At 42.3% G+C, this 22,040-nt stretch overlaps 1 protein-coding gene across 1 annotated transcript in view; it reads right to left on the reverse strand.

The window, feature by feature from the left end:
* Positions 1–22,040, reverse strand: part of TENM1 (teneurin transmembrane protein 1) — a 1,826,288-nt gene that overhangs the window by 216,098 nt on the left and 1,588,150 nt on the right. Inside the window, exons 26-27 of the mRNA XM_078688755.1 lie at positions 8,985–9,351; positions 7,164–7,674 (exon numbers count right to left, since the gene is read on the reverse strand). Coding sequence (XP_078544881.1) covers positions 7,164–7,674; positions 8,985–9,351 — 878 coding nt within the window. The remainder of the gene's footprint in view (positions 1–7,163; positions 7,675–8,984; positions 9,352–22,040) is intronic.

The following is a 22,040-nucleotide window of genomic DNA, read 5'->3' on the forward strand; positions in this document are numbered from 1 at the left end:
GAGCAAGTGCTGCTGGCTACGCGAACTGCTGTGAGAGTCACCAACAAGAAGCGGTGGATTCATTCAACGCACTGCCGACGTGTCTCTCCGAATCTGGTGAGCCCTGTGGTGCTATCCGACTACAGAAAGATTTTGGATACAGAAAAGAGCCCAGCTGTCACGCCTGATGAATTGGAGGGAGCCTTCCCGGACCACGTTGTTTCTGATAAAGTGAAATATAATCTACGCCCCAGGAAATAGGCTTCCTTTTGTGTTCTTTTTGAAACTGGTTGGTAACCGCTCTGAGGTTTGTGAAACGGAAGCCGGGAATATCAAGGGGGGGGGATCAGTTCTGTCCAGTGTAGCGACACCCGTCTTGAATCCCAGAGAACAAATCAACGGCAGCCTCGGTTCAGAACCATCGTTTTTTTTTCTTTTCTCGCTTAGTGTCGTTTTTTGAAGAGTATTGTTTTATGAGCCATGGCATCTCCTTCGACACGAAAAGGGAGAATTCTTGGTGCTGTTTTGTTTGTCTTGACCGTAGTGGTGATCGCAGTATTAGCTTGGACTATAGAACTGTTGTTTCCTGCACGAGAACATTTACTGCCCACTACTCCAAGTCCATCTGAACATTTTCATTTTACTCTGCCTTTCCACGAAGAAAGACATAGGCAGACTTATTTGAACAACAGTTTTATTAAGATTTTGCATCATACTCATAACATGACCAATACGTCCAATTGTTGGGTATGTGGAATGTTGCCCGGACATCAGAAGAAGGGAGGAACACCACTCATTCCTCTCCCGTTTTCTCATAATGGTTCTTGTCATGCTTGGTACACTCTTCTTTTTACTCTGCGATGGCCGACGAAAGGTGGATTACTTTTTCGATTGAATAAAATATGCTATAACGATAAAGATGGCTATCCACACGCTGAAGGAACTAAATTTGAATGGGAAGAATATCGTCCGGACAATGTTTCTACACCTCGTGTGTATACGAATCAAAGACTTATAAATGTTACGACCATGCATATAATAACCGTCATCGATACAAAAGCAGATTTGTGTATTAGAAATAAAGGTACAATCCCCGTAGGTCGCAGTGAATGTAATATTACACTTACCTTTGATACACCAACTGGAATTGCATTTGTAGCTTCGCATAACACATATTTCGTTTGTGGAAATAAGGGATACCATCGTCTACCATTGGGATGGTTGGGAACGTGTTATATAGCATTTGTATTACCACCTGTGTTTATTGCTCCTCCCATGTATCACAATGATTATGTTTTGTACCATGATTTCATATTGAATAGAGCGAAACGATCAATAGACCTTGATGAAATAGACCAGACTGATACCACTTTGCAACAATATGTAGATTTCAATTTGGGGTTATTTTCATTCGTAGGAGCTGCATTAAATAGTAGAAAGATAAGGCGGCTTACACGTGTGGTGGAAGCCGTTGCCAACGAAACTGCTTCTGCTTTAGGGAACATTACTGAGGAATTGCAAATTACCAGAATTGTAGCGCTCCAGAATAGAATGGTTCTAGATGTGATACTAGCTGATAGAGGTGGAGCATGCCGCGTCATCGGAAGTAGTTGTTGCGTGTACGTACCAGATAACTCACCTTCTGTATATGATTCGATTACAAAATTACACAAGATAGCTGCTGAGATCCACCCAGAGAATGGAACATGGACCTTTTCTGGTTGGTTCTGGACCCTGCTTAATACTTGGGGCTGGAAATTGTTAACGATTCTCTGTGTTTTTATTGGAGTACTATTTTTCCTTTGTCTATGTATTCAATGTGGCCCTACATTATGTTCTATATGTATCACAGCCTGCATTCCGTCCAAACGAACTATTGATAAGCAAGAGAAACTGATCAATGATGAAGTATTGAAAATTATGGCTATTAACATTGAGGATGAACGTTCTGACTATGTCCACTATGAGGTAGCTTTTGCTAAACGCTAAAAGGGCCGTCTGTCGTGTTTTGGCAGCTCCTGAGTTAGCGTTTAGCACAGCTACACGGTCTTTTCCGTTAACTTGACCAAAACGAACGGGGGCCATCTTTAATCCCTTTGACTTCCGTTTCAATGAACATGCTGCCTCGTGGTCAGTGTGCCCTTTCGTCCTTTCTCGATACCCATGGTCACTAGTCTGCTCAGCAACAGGCTATTTTTAGTACTGGTCAAGCGCACATGCGCATTTCGCACCAATTGGTCACTCTCCAGGAATGTTCACGCTAACTGACCAGTGCTGTTGAAACTCCTCCCACATGTTGGCTGTGTTCCAAAAATGACCTTATATGTACCTAAGATGTGTAACTTGTAACCGCCTATCTTTTTATTGCTATTAAACTGTATAAAAGAGGTCGCGCACCGATGTTCGGTGTGCTACTTCTTACATTACCGAAGGGTGCTGTATGAATGTATCACCACCCCATGGGGTCTTAATAAACTTGTCTTTTACCTTTTCCAGTGTCCGTGCCAACTTCTATACTAAGGTGTTCGAGAGTTTAGCAGAGTATGTAGGCCTGATTTGAACACAACACCACACAGCCACTTGAGCTTCAAAAGATAATACCCTTCCCTGAGTCATCAGTTGGTCTAGGCCTTCTGAAATGTAGGACTTCAGTGAGTCTCAATGGCTGCAGCATGGGATGTTGTGGCAGCTTGAGAACAGTGACTTTGAATTTTTTTTTTAATGCTACTGATCTTCGAAAAAAAGGTATGTATGCCATTAGAATGCACCTCATTTGAACTATACATAAAAAAATGCTATACAGACAGCTAACTGAAAACTAACACTACAAATCTTTTCAGTACACTGCACTTATACACTAACCCTCAGATGCATCAAGCATCCATTTTGCGATTCCTTATTAGCGAAAAATAAGGATTCGCTAATAAGGAATAGCAAAATGCTATGCATGATGAAATCGCTAAAAAAAATAAGATTTCTTAATATTCCTTAATTGCGGCTTGCAAATTGCGAGTCGCAATTAAGGAATACCTCCCCATTCATTCCTATGGGCCTAAAGGCCCATAGGAATGAATGGGAAGACATTCTCAATTTGCGATTAGCCATTAGCGAATCGCAAATTGAGAATGCAATTTCAAGGGTGTAGGGGTGTCCAAAGGACACCCTGTTGCACCCCTGAATTTAATCTGTGCACATATGTTGCGCACACAAATGCCCTAAGGGCATGTGTGTGCGCAACAAGAAACTTTGAAAAATGCACTTTAGTGCATTTTTCCAAGTTTTTGCAAATTACCATGAAGTTCAACTTCATGGTAATTTGCTCTCCCTATTAATGAAATCGCTAATTTTTTTACTTTGTTGCATTGCATTTAAGGAATCTCTATTTGGAATTCCTTAAATGCAATCGCAATTTAAGGAATCTCAATTTAGAGATTCCTTAAATTGCGATTTTTGAATTTGGGATGATGCATCCCAAATGCAAAAATACCGGTCGCAAAGGGGCAGATTCTGAGAATCTGCCCCTTTGCGACCAGATATTCCTTTCATGCATCTGGGCCTAAGACATTGGCATGCATATCGTTTTTGTAAATAAGGGTTTTTACCCGCTCAATCAAAAACCCAATTTCTCACAATTTCTATCTGTAAATCACTGCTAATAAGAGCCTATGTAAGCGTGCTGGGCTTTTCTTCTGCAGCTTCCTAAAAAATATTCATCTTGTGGCTGTGTGGTGTAGAAGGGCTAGAGAAGAGGTTCTTAACCTAACCATTTAGTCATGGAACTCCGGGGGTCTCCAACACCTAATCAGACATCCATTATAGCGTAGGAAATTAAATCACTGCTAACAGAACAATAAAGGGTTAATAAATATAGAAGCAGACAGTAAAATATATTTTTTAAAATAATTTTGTAAATGTGAAGGAGTTTGAAAATGGAGGCTAAAAATCAATTTGGTGTCCTTAAATTGATTTGTGTGAGCAATGCAATGCAAGTGAGTCTGGACGGTGAGTGCCCATAATTAAATTTAGAAAAGTTCCAGCCTTCCCATTAAAATTAAAATTTTGATTTTTTTTATTATTTATTTGTGAATTATATAAAATATGTTATTGTTTCGGTATCTATTTTATTGCTTCTGTTTCTTGTTGCTGTATGTTTATGTATTGGTGTGTAGTTCAAATTATCTAAATTGATTAGGATAGGGATCCTGGCTTCATGTAATGATTTAGTGGGGGGGTCCCCGGTTTACACAAATTATTTATTGGGGGTTCCTGGATTTCAGTAATTATTGAGGGTTCACAAAAGTCTAAAGGTGAAGAACCACTGGACTATATGACAGACAAAGCTCAAAGCTGTTTCCTGCACTGAACCAGCTCGAACTGACAGTGTTTTGTGAATCTGAATTTAGAGTGACTTCAAACTGCACACTGTGGAAGAGGTCTAAGCACCCAGTACTGAACATCTGGGGGCATTCCTCTGACGCAGTACTTTGGGCTTTGTGAAAAGCAATCACCTGGAAGACACTTGTATAGAGGTGTAGCAGAAAATACACCAACAATTGGCAATGTCTTGCCTGCCATATTTAGAGTGCCATTGGCAGCAATGCTCTCATAACATGTCACAAAGGACATCTGTTACTTTCTGGTGGATTTCCTACATCCATTCAACTCTAAATAAGGTATTTGTCTTTTAATTGTATCACTCTTTTTCCATTTGTCAAAGGAATATATGGAAAACACTTTTTCAATATGCTCCTGGGGGGTGAGTTTTGTTTTCTATGCAATTGTCTAATATGTCTTCATTTCTGTAAACATTTGACTAATTGTCTCATGCATCACTGGGAGATTGCCAATAGTGGGTACAGATTTTGCACCAACTTTTTATGGCCTACCCGCAATTTGTATAATGTGTCTAATGTGCTAACAAGTCACTTTGCAAAATGTACATTCCTAGGGGGTTACAAAACCACCAGCCTCATAATTATTAATGAGTTAGGTCACCATTTGGAGTCCTCTACAAATGGCTGCAAATGCAGAGATGGAGGCCTGCGAGGGACCGTAGACCTCTATCTCTGCATTTGCATTCCCAGAAAGTGAACATATTTTCATAAAAGTAGCCCATGGTTCTTAAAAGCTCAGGTGCGGCTTAAAAAAATACTGATATAATGTTAAGACAAAGGGGAGCGAGCATACTGTGGCTTTGTGGACCACTGATTGTTCTGTCTGAGGACACCCAACATGATTCCCAGAGCGGGAGCTGTGCTGTGGGGACAGATTCCCCTTTGTGAATCCATTACCATGCCAACTTAGTTGTTGGTAATTTATAAATAGCTACAGAGGAGGTCAGAAACCATACATACACCCCATTACAACTCGCACATATGAGATGTCCCTTTATGCCCCCATCTATTTGCAATTCTGAAAGGTTCTCAAAAGTCCATTAACCAGTAGGATTTGTTTTCCCAAGGGCTATTGGACATTGCAAATAGATATTATGCAGTCACAAACTCTGCGCTTTTGTTCATCATAGTCTTTGTGACTCCAGAATACCTTTGTATTTGTGACTTCCTTTCCATCTCAATGTCCATAATCTCTCACTGTATATTATACAGGGGCTGACCAGATATAGGGCTAGATGTAGGTAGGCAAATACCGGTCGGTAACGGCCGAAAATCGGTAAATTTCCCGTTACCGACCGGTATTTAGCCCTTTGCGATGTAGGAGGCTGGATTTAAGGATTCTGTAATTTACAGATTCCTTAATTTAAGGAATCGGTAAATTACCGAATCCTTAAATTCAAACTCAAGTGAGAGCATTTTTGGTTTAAGGATTCGTTATTTACCACCAACTACAAGTTGGTGGTAAATAACGAATACCTTTAACAAAAGCAATTTTGTGCTTTTTTAAAAGTGCCATGTGGCAGACATGTATGTGCGCCACATGTGCACACATGCACGATTCAGTGGTGCAACAGGGTGTCAATGTGACACCCTGCCACCCTTGAATATGCTCCCCCTATTACCGATTTGGTATTTACCGAATCGGTAATAGTGAATGACTTCCCATTCATTCCTATGGGCCTTCAGGCCCATAGGAATGAATGGGAAGGTATTCCTTATTACCAATTCGGTAAATACGAATCGATAATAACGAATATTACCGAATTGGTAACATTTACCGATTTTTTACCTACATTTGATTTACCGATTCTTAAATACTGAATCGGTAAAATTTGGTATTTAGGAATCGGTAAATAGAAATTACCTATATCTAGCCCATAGTTATTTAATGCTTCTCGAAGTACAAGTGAATACAATCAATATATTTTAATTTGTTATTGCCTTCCCTGCTTTCTGATGAATGATGTAAGTGCATTGTAAACCATTAGAATACAGCACTTTCGCCCACATGCATCAAGGGATTTTGGAGTCGCAAACGGTGCGAATCGGAAAATTCGGCCGTTTGCGTTTCCATAATCACTTTTTGGGATGCATTATACATTTTTTCAAAAATCGATATTTTTTGCGATTTCTAAAAATGCGATTGCATTTAAGGAATCGCATTTTTGCGATTCCTTAAATGCAATGCATGAATTTTTTAAAAAATGCGAATTCGAAAATAGGAGGTGCAAATTAACACGAGGTTGACCCTCGTGTTAATTTGCGAAATCTTTCAAAAATGCTCAAAAAAGCATTTTTGAAAGTGTCATGTTACACACACACATGTCCTTTGGACATGTGTGTATGAAACTTGCACTTAAAAAACATTTCAAGGGTGCAGGGGGGGTCCTTTGGACCCCCCTCAGCACCCTTGAAATGCATTAACAAATTGCGATTCGCAAAATGAAAATCGCAAATAGGTGATGCCTTCCTATTGATTCCTATGGGCCTCTTGGCACATAGGAATCAATGTAATGCCATTCCTTAATTGCGATTCGCAATTAAGGAATCACAAATACAGAAAATTAAGAAATCGCAAAAACTTTTGAGATTTCTTGATGCATAGGATTTTGCAATTCCTAAATTGCGATTCCTTAATTTTCGCAATTTAGGAATCGCAAAATCCTACAATGATGCATGTGGCCGATTGTGAGCACATATGTATGGACATTTGGACGGGCCTGGCTTGGAGTATTTTTCAATGTTCAGTTCCTGTTAAAATAATGTTAAGGGAAGAAGGTCATAACTCACTCATAAACTGTGGTCCAGCCATTTTCATTGCTTTTTGTTGCTAGGAGACCAGTGTTGCCGTGGTAGGTTATCAATGCCAGGTTATAACCTTGAGCTGAGATCCTTTTCAGAACACCGTTGCTGCTGATGGTCAACCAATAGACCTGACCACCGGGCACCACCAGCCACAGCGGCATGCCGCCTGCGTCCCGGCGAATGTGCACCGAGTTCCCGTTGCTGCTACTGACAGTACTCAGGTCACCTTCCCCGTTGTAGGTGAAATTGTAGATTAAGTCTCTTGTGATCAGGTTCAACGTGCGGAGGTGGGTCCCATTGGTACTGAACTGATAGAGCTCCTGGTCAGCGGGTGAGGCAATCTCATAAATATTCATGGAATTCAGATGAGGCTTGTTGTTATTGACTGCACGGATCCGAATGTTGCCAAGGTCTGCTATGTACAGGGTTCCATCTGGAGAAACTGCTAAAGACGAGGGAGCCTTCAGTTTTGCATCTTTTGCAAATCCACCATCACCTGAAAAAATAATTAAAGTCGCATTTTAGCAATGTCAAAATAATGATCTTTAAATAATATTAATAGTGATAAAGGTAGTGCACATGCCTTTCAATATTAACAATATAAAATGCCATTCATTTATTGGAGTAGAAGAACCCTAAGACAAGATGCTTGTTTTACAAGTAACAGGTAATCATGTTCATAGTAATTCCAAAAGTATTCTCTCGAATGATGCTGTGGGATTTTGGATGTGTGTTGCAGAAGGGCATCTTTAATATAAAATTATCTCAGCAATGCTAACTTATCTTTATTCACAGTGCTGCTGCATTTGGAAAAATTGCCGGATAACAAAAGCAGCTGGATTATCTTCGTGCAAGGCCACATACAGTGAAAAGAAATAGAAAATAATATGTATCTGGACATGTAAAAGATACCACTTGTAACAGATTTAAGGCCATCCTATATTTATGTTAGCAATCAAATTTCTTATTGGAGGAGCCACAACAGTGACTGCGCATGGTGCTAGCCAGGAGTAGAATTGCCATTACCTGGATGGGACAGGAAGACCCAGACATGTTAGCATTGCTTAGAGATATGCGAGAGTGTGTTTGTAAAGTGTTCGTCCTTCGGATTACATTAGCGACATATTTAAATAATATAGAAAAATGCACTTAGACGTAAAAACAACGTCTTAATATAGGGAAAGACAAATAGGTTACCCATTTACTGCCTGATTTGCAGAAAGTAAAACCCGGTATGAATTGCAGCTTCCTGGCATAAATTGTGTGATCTTAGGAAAATATTTTATTTAATCGAAACTTTTTTTCTTCATTATTGAATATAAGAACACTTTCAAATATGTAAGTTCAGACTACCAGTTGTAAAATATGTTCACTTTAATGAAATAAGTACATCTCAATGCAATACTTTAATGTGTCCTATTACTGTCAAAGCTACCACATGTTAAAGAAATACACTTTTTTGAATTTTGAAGAGTCCTTATCATATGTTGTGTTGTTGTATGATTTAGATAGCAAATATTTTCAGGGATTGGCCCTGCACGGGCTCTAAGATCCAGGCAGACACTTGGCTCGGCTCTGGCTCGGCTCTCCTTGTTGCTTTGTTGGCTCGCTCACCTCTAGAATGTTGTACCGTTTTCCAGGTCTGTGTCTGAAAGGGTTTGTGAATGGGCTAAAGTTGCAAAACTGAACCCAAAAGTACTGGCAGAACTAAACCTATGTTTTGTGAATGAGGCCCAGAGACTTTGCAAATAATGTTGTTACTGCGACAGTGAAGAAAGACATTTAGCAAAGTCCGACAATCCTGACCTGAGAAGCAGTCACAGTTGGGGTCGATCTTGCAGTCGCACTCCGTGGCCGCTCCTGCAATATTCGAGATCTCTCCATTTGTCGTGACCTGCTGGATCCGGTTAATCTTCCTTTCGTCGGTTTCAGCGATGTACAGGGTCCCACTGTGGGAGACGGTGATGGCCCTGGCCGACTCAAGAGTGGAGTGGATTGCTACCTTGCTGACCAGGAAGTGGTCGATCCCGGGGACCTGGCAGTGAATGGGACGGCCAGCTATGATGCGCACTCGCTTGTTGTCAGAAATCTGCAGCACGATGTTATTGTCCAAGACGTAAAGGGAATTGTCCATAGGATTGACTGCCAGATCAGTCGGCCACTCGAGTCGGACCTGTGAGACAGAAGAAAAATACTACAGGTCAGGAAGACATGATATTTATGAAAGACATACATGTAATGCGAAAACCAAATGAAGCCTCATTATTTGTCTTCAAGGGTCCCTTTTCACTTTCAACAACCAAGCAATCCTTCTCTTCAACAATGTGCAGAATAAATGTTGACTTCAAAAAACATATCAGCATACAACTACACGCTTTGGAAGTTATTTATGATTAGTAACAGGTATGTTTCTCATGATTACCCTTGAAATACACTGTGAAATATTTTACTTTGCACGTGTTTGGCTAAAAATCCAAATCATCTGACCCCCACCTCAAACCAAATGTAAAATCACTTGAATTCACCATTGAAGCAGCTCCCCACTAGAAAGCCATTTCCAAGATGGCGCATGGGTTTCCTCCTGAAGAAAGGAAAATGTGTCCTTCCTAAAACCAGCGTCAGATTGTCTGGCAAGCCTTAGGGCCAGATTCATCAAACAAAAATCCGCTTGCAAAGGGCCAGATTCTGAGCGGTATTTTTGCATTTGGGATGCATCATCCCAAATACAAAAATTGCAAATTTAGAAATCGCTAAATTGCGATTATTTGCATTTAAGGAATCTCAATTTGAGATTCCTTAAATGCAATGCACGAAAGTTTTTAAACTAGCGAATTCGCTAATAGGGCACGCAAATTACAATGAAGTACAACTTCATGGTAATTTGCAAAAACTTTGAGAAATGCACTAAAGTGCATTTTTCAAAGTTTCATGTTGCGCACACACATGCCCTAAGGGCATGTGTGTGCGCAACATATGTGCACATATCAATTTCAGGGGTGCAACAGGGTGTCCTTTGGACACCCCTGCACCCTTGAAATCGCAATCTCAATTTGCGAATCTCTAATTACGATTCGTAAATTGAGATTGTCTTCCCATTCATTCCTATGGGCCTCTAGGCCCATAGGAATGAATTGGGAGATATTCCATAATTACGACTCGCAATTTGCGAGTCGCAATTAAGGAATTCTAAGAAATCGTTATATTTTAAGTGATTTCTTGATGCATTCCAGTTTGCAATTCCTTAATAGCGAATCGGTATTTTCGCTATTAAGGAATCGCAAATTGAGTTGTTGATGCATCTGGGGGTTAGTCCTTTACCTCCTGATTGAGGCAATTACACTCTCTAAGTCCTCACTGGCACCATTCTGTCCTCTTAAAGGCATCAAACACTCTACAGCAGGACTCTTTAAGTGTCCACCCTCACTTTAAAGGGACTACACTAGCTTCCCCCCTCGAATCTACTTTATCTTGAACACAACTTGTATCATGTTTAAGATCATCAGAAATGGCATGCATGCACACTTGACTGGAAAATTAACAACTTTACACAGAAAGCGTCACACTATTACCTGGGTTATTGCAAATAAAAAAACGAAAAACAGATAGCAACCAGGACCACACTGGGGTCCAAAAGCAGCCTTGGCAAATATGCCAAAGTCTTCCTTGACCTAGCTCTCTCTTTCCATCCATCCATTTGCTCTTTCTTTCCTCTATTTCTGATCACTTACTTGCTATATTCCCCCTATCTTCCTCTATTTCTTGGTCTCTTAAAACTTCCCTGTCTGTGCCTGCTGCAATTAATCCCAGGTTACTGGCGAAAGTGACAGAGGCGCCAGGAGTGGCAGTGGGCTTTCAAACACAGTCTCCACAAGCTCCAGCCTACCAGGAAATGCCCTGTGGAAAAAAAGGCCAGTCCGGCAACCTTCTCCATCTATTCTCCTAGAAGTTGTAGCAATAGCTCTATCTGCATCAGAACTGCTCCACACCACCTACGTTTCAGAAAGGTTCTGCAGACTCATCTCTTTCGAGAACAGCATATCTCTGCACAATGAGTCACTGCCATTTAAAATTCTGCATCTCAAATACTGTATCAGGGCTCTTGCTTACGTTCAGTGCTCCATGGTGCTCTAGTCACGTTCCGCTTTACAAATATTTATACATACATACAATATCTGTTGTTTTGTAGCAGATGGAGCAGTGTACAATTTATGGCTTGGCTCAGATGACTATGTGAGACTATAAAGCCAAGAATATAACCCTTTGGGACCTCAATCAACCATGACTATGTATCTACAAACATTTGTTCAAACATGCACTGCAAAATGAACCAAATTTCATGTACAATAAAAGGATTTTTTCATAGATTTTTTTTCAATAGGAGGGAGAACACGCAGGACTGTTACATGTGTCTTTAAGTCTTGCTAATCAGGGTGTTGAAATGTTTTTTAATTGTACATGAAATTTGGGTCTTTTTTATATATTACATGTTTTTTTAATTGATGATTTTAAGTAAGTGCTTTTAGTTCACTTTTGTACAGTCTTTTTACATTTCATGTGTTGCCTCAGATGTAATGTGTAAAGACTTGGTAATAAAGATTTGAATTATTCGACACGTTAGTGGTATATGACTTGACTAGTGTGTGGGTTGTTATAAAATGATTCATGAAACCAGTGCAACAGATGTTTACACATATGTTTGTAGAAATATAGTTGTGGTTGATTGAGGTCCCATATGCAGATTTTCTTGACATTATAGTCTTACATGGAGCCCTGTCCCTTTGATCTAGGGGCCCCTCTCTAATTACCTTCCTCAGATGACCATGTAAGCCCAATCATTTCGGCCTATCAAATTGGCTGTTGCAAAGAGTTGGTCTGTTGTGCTCGGTATAATTAGCATGCTCTCCTTATCATGTTTTGGGAAAAGGGAGATCTTATTGGGACTGTGGATAGGAAGGTGCGATCAAGATGGGGTGGCTGTAGCTCAAGTCTGATGCAGTGACAAATTCAAAACATGTGGCTGTCATAGCTCCTCCCTAAAGAACTTTCCTGAGGTGTTACAGCGTGCAAATATTGTAAAGATAAATGCTGCTCATAGTGATCAGTTTTATGTTATTTTCCACTCTAGACGCGTACTAATACAGTAAAAGAAAGATTGTATGTCACAATACCGATAACAAAAATATTGTCTGGCATAAATGTCGTGGCCAAAAAGTCAAAATAACATATTGGCCACTGGGGCTAGATTTTCTATGTTTAACTCTTAGGCACAATATTTACAATATTTTTGTCAAACAATATTTAGGAAACAATATTCTGATACCAAACCATCAAGAAATCATATGATGCCAATTGGAAAGACAAAACAAAATAATGATTCTAATGCTCGGAGTCCACTGATATACTGTAAGTACTTTAGCTGTAATTGGGAGCTTTATTTTAAAATATGAATTCCTATAAAAGAGCTCAGTGAGTTAGGAAGTCACTTCTGAGAACTTGCGAACAGATTTGCATACTCGTAGGACTGACTCGGTCTTTCATTATCCTGATGACGAACAAAGTGCAGAGCAATAATTTGGCTACTACCAATTCAGCATGTTAGTTTACATACTACCAAATGGAAAATCTATGGTGTCTATCACGATTTAAACTACTGTCAATTGTTAACTGTGGTTGCGAATCCACACTTTCTTTTTCCAGAACTGTATTGTGACATGATTCCTCCTCTACTTTCACAGTGCAAGGCAGAGACATCAGACAAGCCACAGGGGGTGGAGCCAGCATTGTAGAGGGAAGGCCCAGCCCTATTCAGGTCCCAGGTGCAACTCCTCCCTTCCATCTAGATGCAGATCTCTCTATTCACCACTGGGCTGCCCCAGCCTGTCTCCTGGAATTCCCCAGCCCTGTCACACACAAACCCAGACAAGGAATACACAACACAGCAGAGGCAGGCTCAAATGGTTAGGCAGGAGTTTGTTGGATTTCATCCTTATCTGTCACAGGTGACCAGAGCTTCACACCAGTTTGTACTAACCAGAATGAGGATGGGAACTGTACATTATCTGGTTGCGTGCCCTAATGTAAAAATACGCCCTACTGGTCCCTGTGCTTGCGATAATAATACGGAACAGAGCACCACGCACTTTCTCTTATCTTGCCAACTGTATAGCAAATTACGGGAAATCTTCTTAAAGCCGATCTTGAAAAGATTTGGAGTAAGAACAATTACTGACTCTATGAAACTGCTTTTTAATCTGCACCATCCGGACATTTGCTTTTTTACGGCTACGTTTCTACTCAGGGCCATTGGTGTTAGGAAAAGTATGTGTTTTTAACCATTTTAATTATTTATTCCATCCCGCACTGGATAACAAATGTATTATGTGTTTTCTTTATATTTTTTAATTAATGAAATGTATGGATTTGAAACTGTTTGTGCTTTTATGGACATGTTTTTTATGTTCCGAATAAAGCTTTATGACTTGACTTGGTTAGGCAAGCAAATACCTGCCTTCTAAAAGTGGTATTTGCAAACACAGAATATTAAAAAAAACTTTACTAAAAGATGTACTTTATTATTCTGTGTTCAGGCATACTAAATTCGAATTTCTACCATGTTCCCTGAGTCAGTTAGGATTATAAGAATGAAATAATCTAACTGCCCATTCTGGCCTATGAGAACAGGTAGCCTTCCATAGTGAAATATGAAAATGGCTGTAATTCACTATTAGAACATGCTACAAACATCAAAGCATGTCCTGCCTTATACTTACAATGCACCCTGCCCTTGGGGCTACCATAGGGGTGTCTAATATGAAGCAAAGGGAATGGTTTAGGGATTGGCAAATGGGTGCTCAAAGCAGCACCCGCCGCAATGTAAAATATACAGGATGTGACCGCCAGGGTGGCGGTCACATCCTAATTGCTACGGAGGGACCGCCGCTGCTCCTGTGGTCGGTCCCTCCACCTCGGGGGTGGCAGACGGACGCAAGTCCGTCCGCCCTCCTAATCGACCACTTAGTGCGGATGTTTAAAGGTAACTAAATTAGATTGAGCCCCTGTCTGGACATCAGCCAGAAAAAAACACTTCTCAAGGCATAAAATAATAAATTGTCTTTCTTTAATATAATGTCACCTTCACAGCTTTGGTTGTTATACCAAGAACCCACGTAGAGCAGAGGGGAGAAACAGGGTTATGATATTCAAAACCAGGACACTGTTGTTAAACCTATAAAAAAACGTGGGCCTCTGAAACACTGACTGCTGTCAGAGTTCTGCACAACTGAAGTGCAAGTATTCAGCTGGATATATAAATGTGTCCTCATATGTGAGCTTTGCACGCTTTCTGGAGCACTATCTAGTTGTATGCACCACTGAAACTTGTATTTCCAAACAAAACATTAATTTACTTTGATTCTTGCGTTCTGGTTTTCTGTTTATACTTATAAGGTCAAATTATTTTTCATAGACGATTTTTCTTACTGAGGGGGGAAACGCTTTTGCAGTAGATCTTTTTTTTGTAAAATGTTGCCAATTAAAACCAATTTGTCTCATTTCCTTTTTCGATCAATAGTCCTCCGCATGAAGCCTTCCGTGAATTCCTGTGCTGGCTGATGGATTTGACACCTGTCTGCGGAACACCTGCCCGTCTGGACTTCCAGCCATGATGCCTGGCCAGCTCCGTGCCAGATGTCCCTCAGAGCCAACACTTTTCAGCCGTTCACATCATTTCGCTGCCTGTGTTTTGCTCGTTCAGACTTGTTATTTGGGCTGTCAAGCCCTCGGAGTTTCCGCAGAGCTCCGAGAAAGATGTGCAGCGAAATAGGTTTTCATTCTATGTTTCGGTCTACTTGGCAGCGAAATGAGGATCTTTTTACCTACAAGTACATATAATTGTTCTCTTGTAATAAAAGTCTTTGTCATTAAGAATAAAGGGAGTAGGCTTCAATTAACACAGCCTAAATTAATCTTCATTTGCAAGCCTTTGGGCAACGGTGTGGCAGGTAATGATTCATTAGTGGTTAAAATCATATGCAGGTAACTGAGTTCAAATTCCGGTGATACAACAGCTTCTCTGGTGGTGATTATGGGGTCATACTTTACTTGACCCTGAAATGTAAGTGCTAAAAAGCACTGTAGTGCAGAGATGATTAACTGAAAACCAGGCCTGGACATTCAGTACTTGGGAAGGGTTTGTACCTGATTTACATAGCGCGCTGCTGCTGGCGCTTCATTTGGCGAATTGTGCTGTGCTTATTTTAAACTTTTATCGTTTTTCATTTAATTTTGGCAATATCAGTTATTTGCCCTGTTTTTACCATTATTTTAGCGCCCTCTGACCTGCACCGTAATTGTGCCCCCCACCGCTTGTAGAGCGGAGTTATTCACTTAATATTGCCGCTTTCGGCGCCTGGCCGCCATATTGGGGCTGCTGCTCATTAGCGCGCCATCCGCCTGAGCGTTCTAGTGCTCCGCAGTGCAGGTGGGGCTCTACTTAAGGCGAGCTCGGTGTGCTGCTCGGCCTTGGGAAGGGTTTGTACCTGATTTACATAGCGCGCTGCTGCTGGCGCTTCATTTGGCGAATTGTGCTGTGCTTATTTTAAACTTTTATCGTTTTTCATTTAATTTTGGCAATATCAGTTATTTGCCCTGTTTTTACCATTATTTTAGCGCCCTCTGACCTGCACCGTAATTGTGCCCCCCACCGCTTGTAGAGCGGAGTTATTCACTTAATATTGCCGCTTTCGGCGCCTGGCCGCCATATTGGGGCTGCTGCTCATTAGCGCGCCATCCGCCTGAGCGTTCTAGTGCTCCGCAGTGCAGGTGGGGCTCTATTTAATGCTCGCTATGCCCGCGCAGCGGTAGCGCCTGACTCTCGCCTGAGTCAAGCCAGAGTCTGCCCGTCTGCGCCCGTCAGCGCTAAGGAAGTGCTGGGTGCGGCAGTACTCTATCGCAATAGTCCTCCTGCCATGGCGCCTTCTACTATCAGGTACTGTAGTGCAGAGTTGTTAGCCTTTCGTGACTGTCTTCCTATTTGTCCTTTACCGCCTGTTGCGCCATTATGTGGCCCTTATTACTGTACCTGTTGTTGTTGGGGTATGCCGGCACCTTCTTGCACTCGGTCCATTGACGTTTCATCTCGGCAGACTCACGTGTCTGGGGTGAATACAGTTACTATTTACAACCTGAATGTTAGATCCTTGGTCAAGCACCATGCAGAGATCTTTGATCTGCTTACCAATGATTCTCCGGATGTGTTGTTTATGACCGAGACTTGGCTACAAGATGCGGATACCGCAATACTAAATCTTGCTCTCCCCCTGAGTATACCATAGCTACTCTTAATCGTGGAGCGCGTGGGGGTGGAATTGCTATGGCATTGAAACGCCGCTTCTCTTTTGAATGGAAAGAATTGAAAATCTCAGGTTGTGAATGTGCCCGGTTCAGAATTTCCATTACTCATTGCTTTTGCCTTACAGGAGTCTTGATATATCGGCCTCCGGGCTGCGATGCCGCCTTTAGGGCCGCTCTCCCGGATGTCATCAGTTCTGAGGCTCTTGGTTGTGCTAATTTCAATGTGCTAGGCGATCTCAACCTGCACTTTGATTGCACACTTTTACCCTCTATTCGTAGCTGCTTGGCTGATATGGAAGCCTTACAGCTTTCGCAGAGGGTATCGTCCCCCACGCATCAGGGTGGGCATTTATTGGACCCTCTGTTCTCTAACTTAGAGGACATAACTATAAGCCAACCAATCCAGTTAATTTGGACAGACCATATGTTGGTGAAGGCTGTCATCCCCATGTCAGACCCTCTGCTCATATCGCAGAATAAATCTATCCCTAAACGTCAGTAGTATAAACTAAAGTTGGAAGATTTCTACCTTTTATTGGAAAAGTCACCTTTGCCTTCTTTCTCTGAGGTTAACCTTGGCTATGACTTATTCTGTAGCTGGATCTCCTTGGCCTTGGACTTGCTAATTCCTCTGGTTCGATCGAACTGTCGGACGAAAAATCATAGTCCTTGGTATGATGAGACTCTAGCGTCTCTCAAGAGAGATTGTAGAAAAGCAGAAAGGCGATGGAGGAAAACATATACCCCGAGCTTAAGATCTGCTACACTACTTTAACTAAGGCATACCATAGAGCGATTTGCCGAGCCCGAGCCACATTCTATGCAGAGGAGTTTCGGAATAGCCCTAACCCCTCTAAATTGATTTTTAAGGTCCTAAAGGACCTTATGACGAAGAGGGCATCTGCTGCTGAAATTTGTACCGACTCCCACTGCGAGAGTTTAGCTGCCTTTTTTATTCAAAAGGTTCAGGCAATCTACCGCACTTTTCCTACGGGGATGCAACAGCCGATCTTAGATGGCTGTTCAAGGGATGACGGTGTGACGCTCGACCTGCTGGCCCCCCTCTCTGATGAGGGGTTTGATTTATTGAGCCAAAAAATTAAATCTGGCTCCCCAATGGACCCGCTCAAGCCGGCCCAGTTTAAAAACATGCAGGCTTTATGTCGCACACCAATGTTAGCCCTTATCAATCTATCATTGTCCTCTGGAATTGTGCCCACTAGGTGGAAGCATGCGGTAGTAACACCTATCCTAAAAAAGCCTTCTTTAGATCCGGTCAAACCAGAGAATTATCGCCCCATCTCACTGCTGCCGTGGGCCGCCAAAGTCACCGAGGCCCACGTGAATGGGATCCTGGCTGATCATCTCGCCAAAGCTAATATCTTGGATCCCACCCAAAACGGATTCCGCACAGGTCACAGCACGGAGACTGCCTTGTTGTTTATGACCGAACATCTGCGCTCCGTGTTGGATGGTGGACGAACAGCGGCACTCTTGCTGTTAGACTTGAGTGCCGCGTTCGATACTGTATCCCACGGGATCCTGTTACGGCGGTTGGAGGAAGTGGGCGTTAGGGGATCCGCTCTTTGCTGGTTCCACTCATTCCTTTCAAACAGATCGTTCCAGGTTGCTATCCCTCCCGGGAAATCCACCTCTTACCCGCTCACTTTGGGGGTCCCACAGGGATCAGCGCTGAGCCCCACTTTATTTAATATCTACGTTAGACCGCTGGCTGATGTAGTCAAACGCTGGGGCCTGACAATGGTCTCCTATGCAGATGACACACAGCTGGCGGTCACGTTAAGTGAGGACTCAGCAGGGGAGGCCCTCAAGTTCTGTGAGGGGCTTCGCGCGGTAGCCAATTGGATGAATCAGAACTGTCTCCAATTGAACACTACAAAAACAGAGGTTATGGTGTTTGGTAAGCAACCTGGATGGTGGAATGATCGCTGGTGGCCTTCTGAACTTGGAATAATTCCAACTCCTATTACAGAGATGAAAAACCTTGGAGTCTGGTTGGACCCCTCCCTGAGCTTTACGTGTCATACTGAGAGGGTAGCCGCTACCTGTTTTGGTATCATTAGAGGCATCAGGCCGGTATTGAAATTTTTTGATGCCCCCACCAGACAGCTCGTGGTCCAGGCCTCAGTGCTATCCAGGTTAGACTACGCTAGTGCTCTGCTAGCAGGGACCAACCAGGCGGAACTAAAACGGCTGCAGCGAGTACAAAACGCCGCGGCAAGAGCGGTAGTTGGCCTGCCTAGGAGATGTTCGGTCTCAAGAACATTGCAGGCGCTCCACTGGCTTCTAGTAGCCAGGAGGATTGAGTTCAAGGTGCTCTGCCTGGCTTTTAAAATTTTAAAAGGTACAGCCCCACCCATTTTGGGGAATCTTCTGACCCCTTATGTCCCCTCCCGACTCCTGAGATCGATGGGTCAGAATTTGATTGTGGTCCCACGTTTTCTGCTGAGCAGGACTGGTGGCCGCTCCTTCCGAGTGGTAGCCGCAAAACTCTGGAACTCCCTTCCTGTGGAAATTCGAGTACTGGAAGATCTTCTCCAGTTTAGACGTGCGATAAAAACAGTACTTTTTAATAAACACCTCTGATTCGGCAGCTATATGTAATGTTGTGTTTACCTTCCTGGGCGCCAGGACGCCCCTTTGCTGGGGCAGCTGTGCGCGCTACAAAAGTAATTAACATAACATAACATAACATAACATAACACCTAAGACTTCTGTAAGTGTGGAGGGGGAACCCTGGCCCACAAGCTCCCTGCCGCTTATGCACTAGAACCCAGGACCCACACTACACCGTGAGGACACAGTCCAGTACAGGCAGGCAAAGGACTACGTAGATCTTCGCTTATTTATTTGTAGCGTCTGGCCACAGAGGATGTAAAAGTGTAATGTCTGAATGAAAGCCCTGCGTCACAGGGCTCACTACATCCCTTCCCAACTTGGCCTGAAGTTATGTTGGACTCAACATACAAAGGGCCCCTATTATGATGTTGGTCGGAAAGCCTCCTAAGGTTTCCAGTTATTACAATGAATGTGGTCGGAGTGTAAACTGGCCGGTCTGACCGATTGGCTTCTTTGGCCAGTCGGAACCGCAACGTAATCCCTTAAGGACAGTGCTTCATTTGTAAAATATTAAGTCCAGGTGCTTAAATTTTTGTAGGAGGCCACACCCACGTCCCCAGCTCCACCCACTTCCTCTACTGGCTCCGCCAACTTTGTTCCCTGAATCCAAAGTGGTCTTGACTAACAATTAAAGACTGGCAGAGGGGGCAGTTGCACAAGTCTACCAGTTGGCAGCTCACTACTTCCAAAACCACTCCGCCACACTCAGTTAAGCACACCATTGGATGGGAACCTGCACTCTAGGAAGGTGAAACGCCAGTGACGACTGCCTGTGCAGTCTATGTAGCTGCATTATGGTATGGCTAGGCTGGTGGCCTGTCCTCAAAAGCGGCCAATTGAACCCATAATGTGTGCTACCTTTAGCCAGTACAAGGCTTTGAAGATCTAGCAGAGCACATTGTGTTGTAGGACTTCTAGTTTTACTTTAGAACGTTGCAAGAATGTGTCCTGATGGCAGAAAACAAGACTACTTGAATGTGCCACTCAAGGCAAAATAAATCTTTTTTTTTAACATAAAAGCCAGCAGCAGTGGAGGAAGAACCACATCCGTGGGCTTATGTTATAAAAAGTTATTTAACATAAGGAGCCATTTCAATGTTTTGTTGACAAATGTAATACTGAATACTAGTACACGGCTGATGGCAGAAGATCAAGTTTACCTAAACATGCCACTCGATGCAAATTTGACTCAGGTGGCACGTTCAGGTAATGCTTTTTTACCATCAGCTTTGTGCCAGTGTTAAGTGTTATTTTGGTCTTCAAAGCATTCAAATGGCTTAGTATGCTAAATAATGTTTTATAGTGTGTGGGGCTCACATCTGCAGTTCTTCCGCCACTGTTGCCATCTTTTAACTTTAAAAATTATTTATTTTGCTGCAAAAGTTAAAAGCCAACAGCAGTGGAGAAGAGCTTCAGCCGTGAGCCCCGCACACTATAAAATGATATTTAGCGTAATCAGCCACATGAATGCTTTGTAGACAAATATAACACTGAACACTGGCACAAATCTGATTACAGAAAAACAAGATTACCTGAATATGCCACTGGAAGCAATTTTACGTCCAGTGGCACGTTCAGATAGTCTTGTTTTTCTGCAATCAGCTGTGTACTAGTGTTCAATGTTATATCTGTCTACAAAGCATTCAAATAGCTTATTATGCTAAATAGGTTTTATCGTGTGTGGCCCATGGCTGCAGTTCTTCCAAAAAAGTTAAAAGCCAGCAGCAGTACAGGAAAAGCTGCAGCCACGGCCCCCACACTGTAAAACTTTATTTAGCACAATCATACATTCAAAAGCTGAAATTGTAAACAAATATAAAGCTAGTGATAGGCATTACTTACTGGCTCTGCAGGACAGACTCTTTAGTTTTAATTCATCTGCGAGGGAGGAGGCCTGCTGCCCGACACGATGATTGCTTCTGCTTCAGACGAGCTGCTGCATTCAGTTTAAATATTTTACGCTCAAGCATTTGTGTGCGCCCTGTCAGCTTTCCACGGGGATGGGGGGAGACTGGAACAGTGGCACCTACACTGAACAGCACACAGCGCCGCCAATTCATAGTGCATGTGGACTGTGGACTTAATCAGAGTGTAGACCCGGCCCTTAGAAATAAGTGCCGGTGCTAAGCACCGGCAAGCACCGGCACAAATTATTGGCGTTTCCACCATCAGGATTACAATGTCGGTTTCAGAAAGCCTTTCCATGACTGCATGAGGTGCCTGCCACAGGGTGGAGGGATTTACACAAACTCCCTTTTTCTTGATGGGGGCTTGTGCTGTGTCCGGTTTCCGACAGCCCCACAATCTCCCATAGAGAAATGGGAGTCTGTGATTGCACCATGTGCGGTTGCATTATAATAATGCAGTCGGGACCGCCAACCGGTGGTATGTTTTGTGATATGTTGCACTTTGTTAGAGAAGTAAATATATGTTAGTATGACTTAAACATGCCATCCAGCATCCATGTGTTGCTGTGTACTAATCTTAGCAGGTTATTTTTCTGGTGCATACATATAATTCTCCTGTCAGTGTTAGTAAAGTCATACATGAGGAAAGGTTCCTCTTTATTGTGTCTTGCAATTTTTAAGTTACAGCAGGGGATTCATTTGTTGCGTTTCTAGTTTTGGCTATGAATCTTTTTTAAGTTTGGAATACTCAGATGTTTACTTGTAGTACATTCAGAAACGTTTGGTATGATATTTTTAAAAATAACTCCTTTAGGTTCTTGTAAACTAGTGCCAGTTATTCTGAGGTCTTGTGGTACATTTCTGACTTTGATTTTTGTTATAATTGGTAGGTAATTATGCTCTCCGACTTCATGTACAATTTCGTTTTTAGTAACCGACCACCAATAACATGCATTTTAATGAT

Source organism: Lissotriton helveticus, chromosome 4_1 (genome assembly GCF_964261635.1).
Source record: "Lissotriton helveticus chromosome 4_1, aLisHel1.1, whole genome shotgun sequence".
NCBI classification, from domain to species: Eukaryota; Metazoa; Chordata; class Amphibia; order Caudata; family Salamandridae; genus Lissotriton; species Lissotriton helveticus.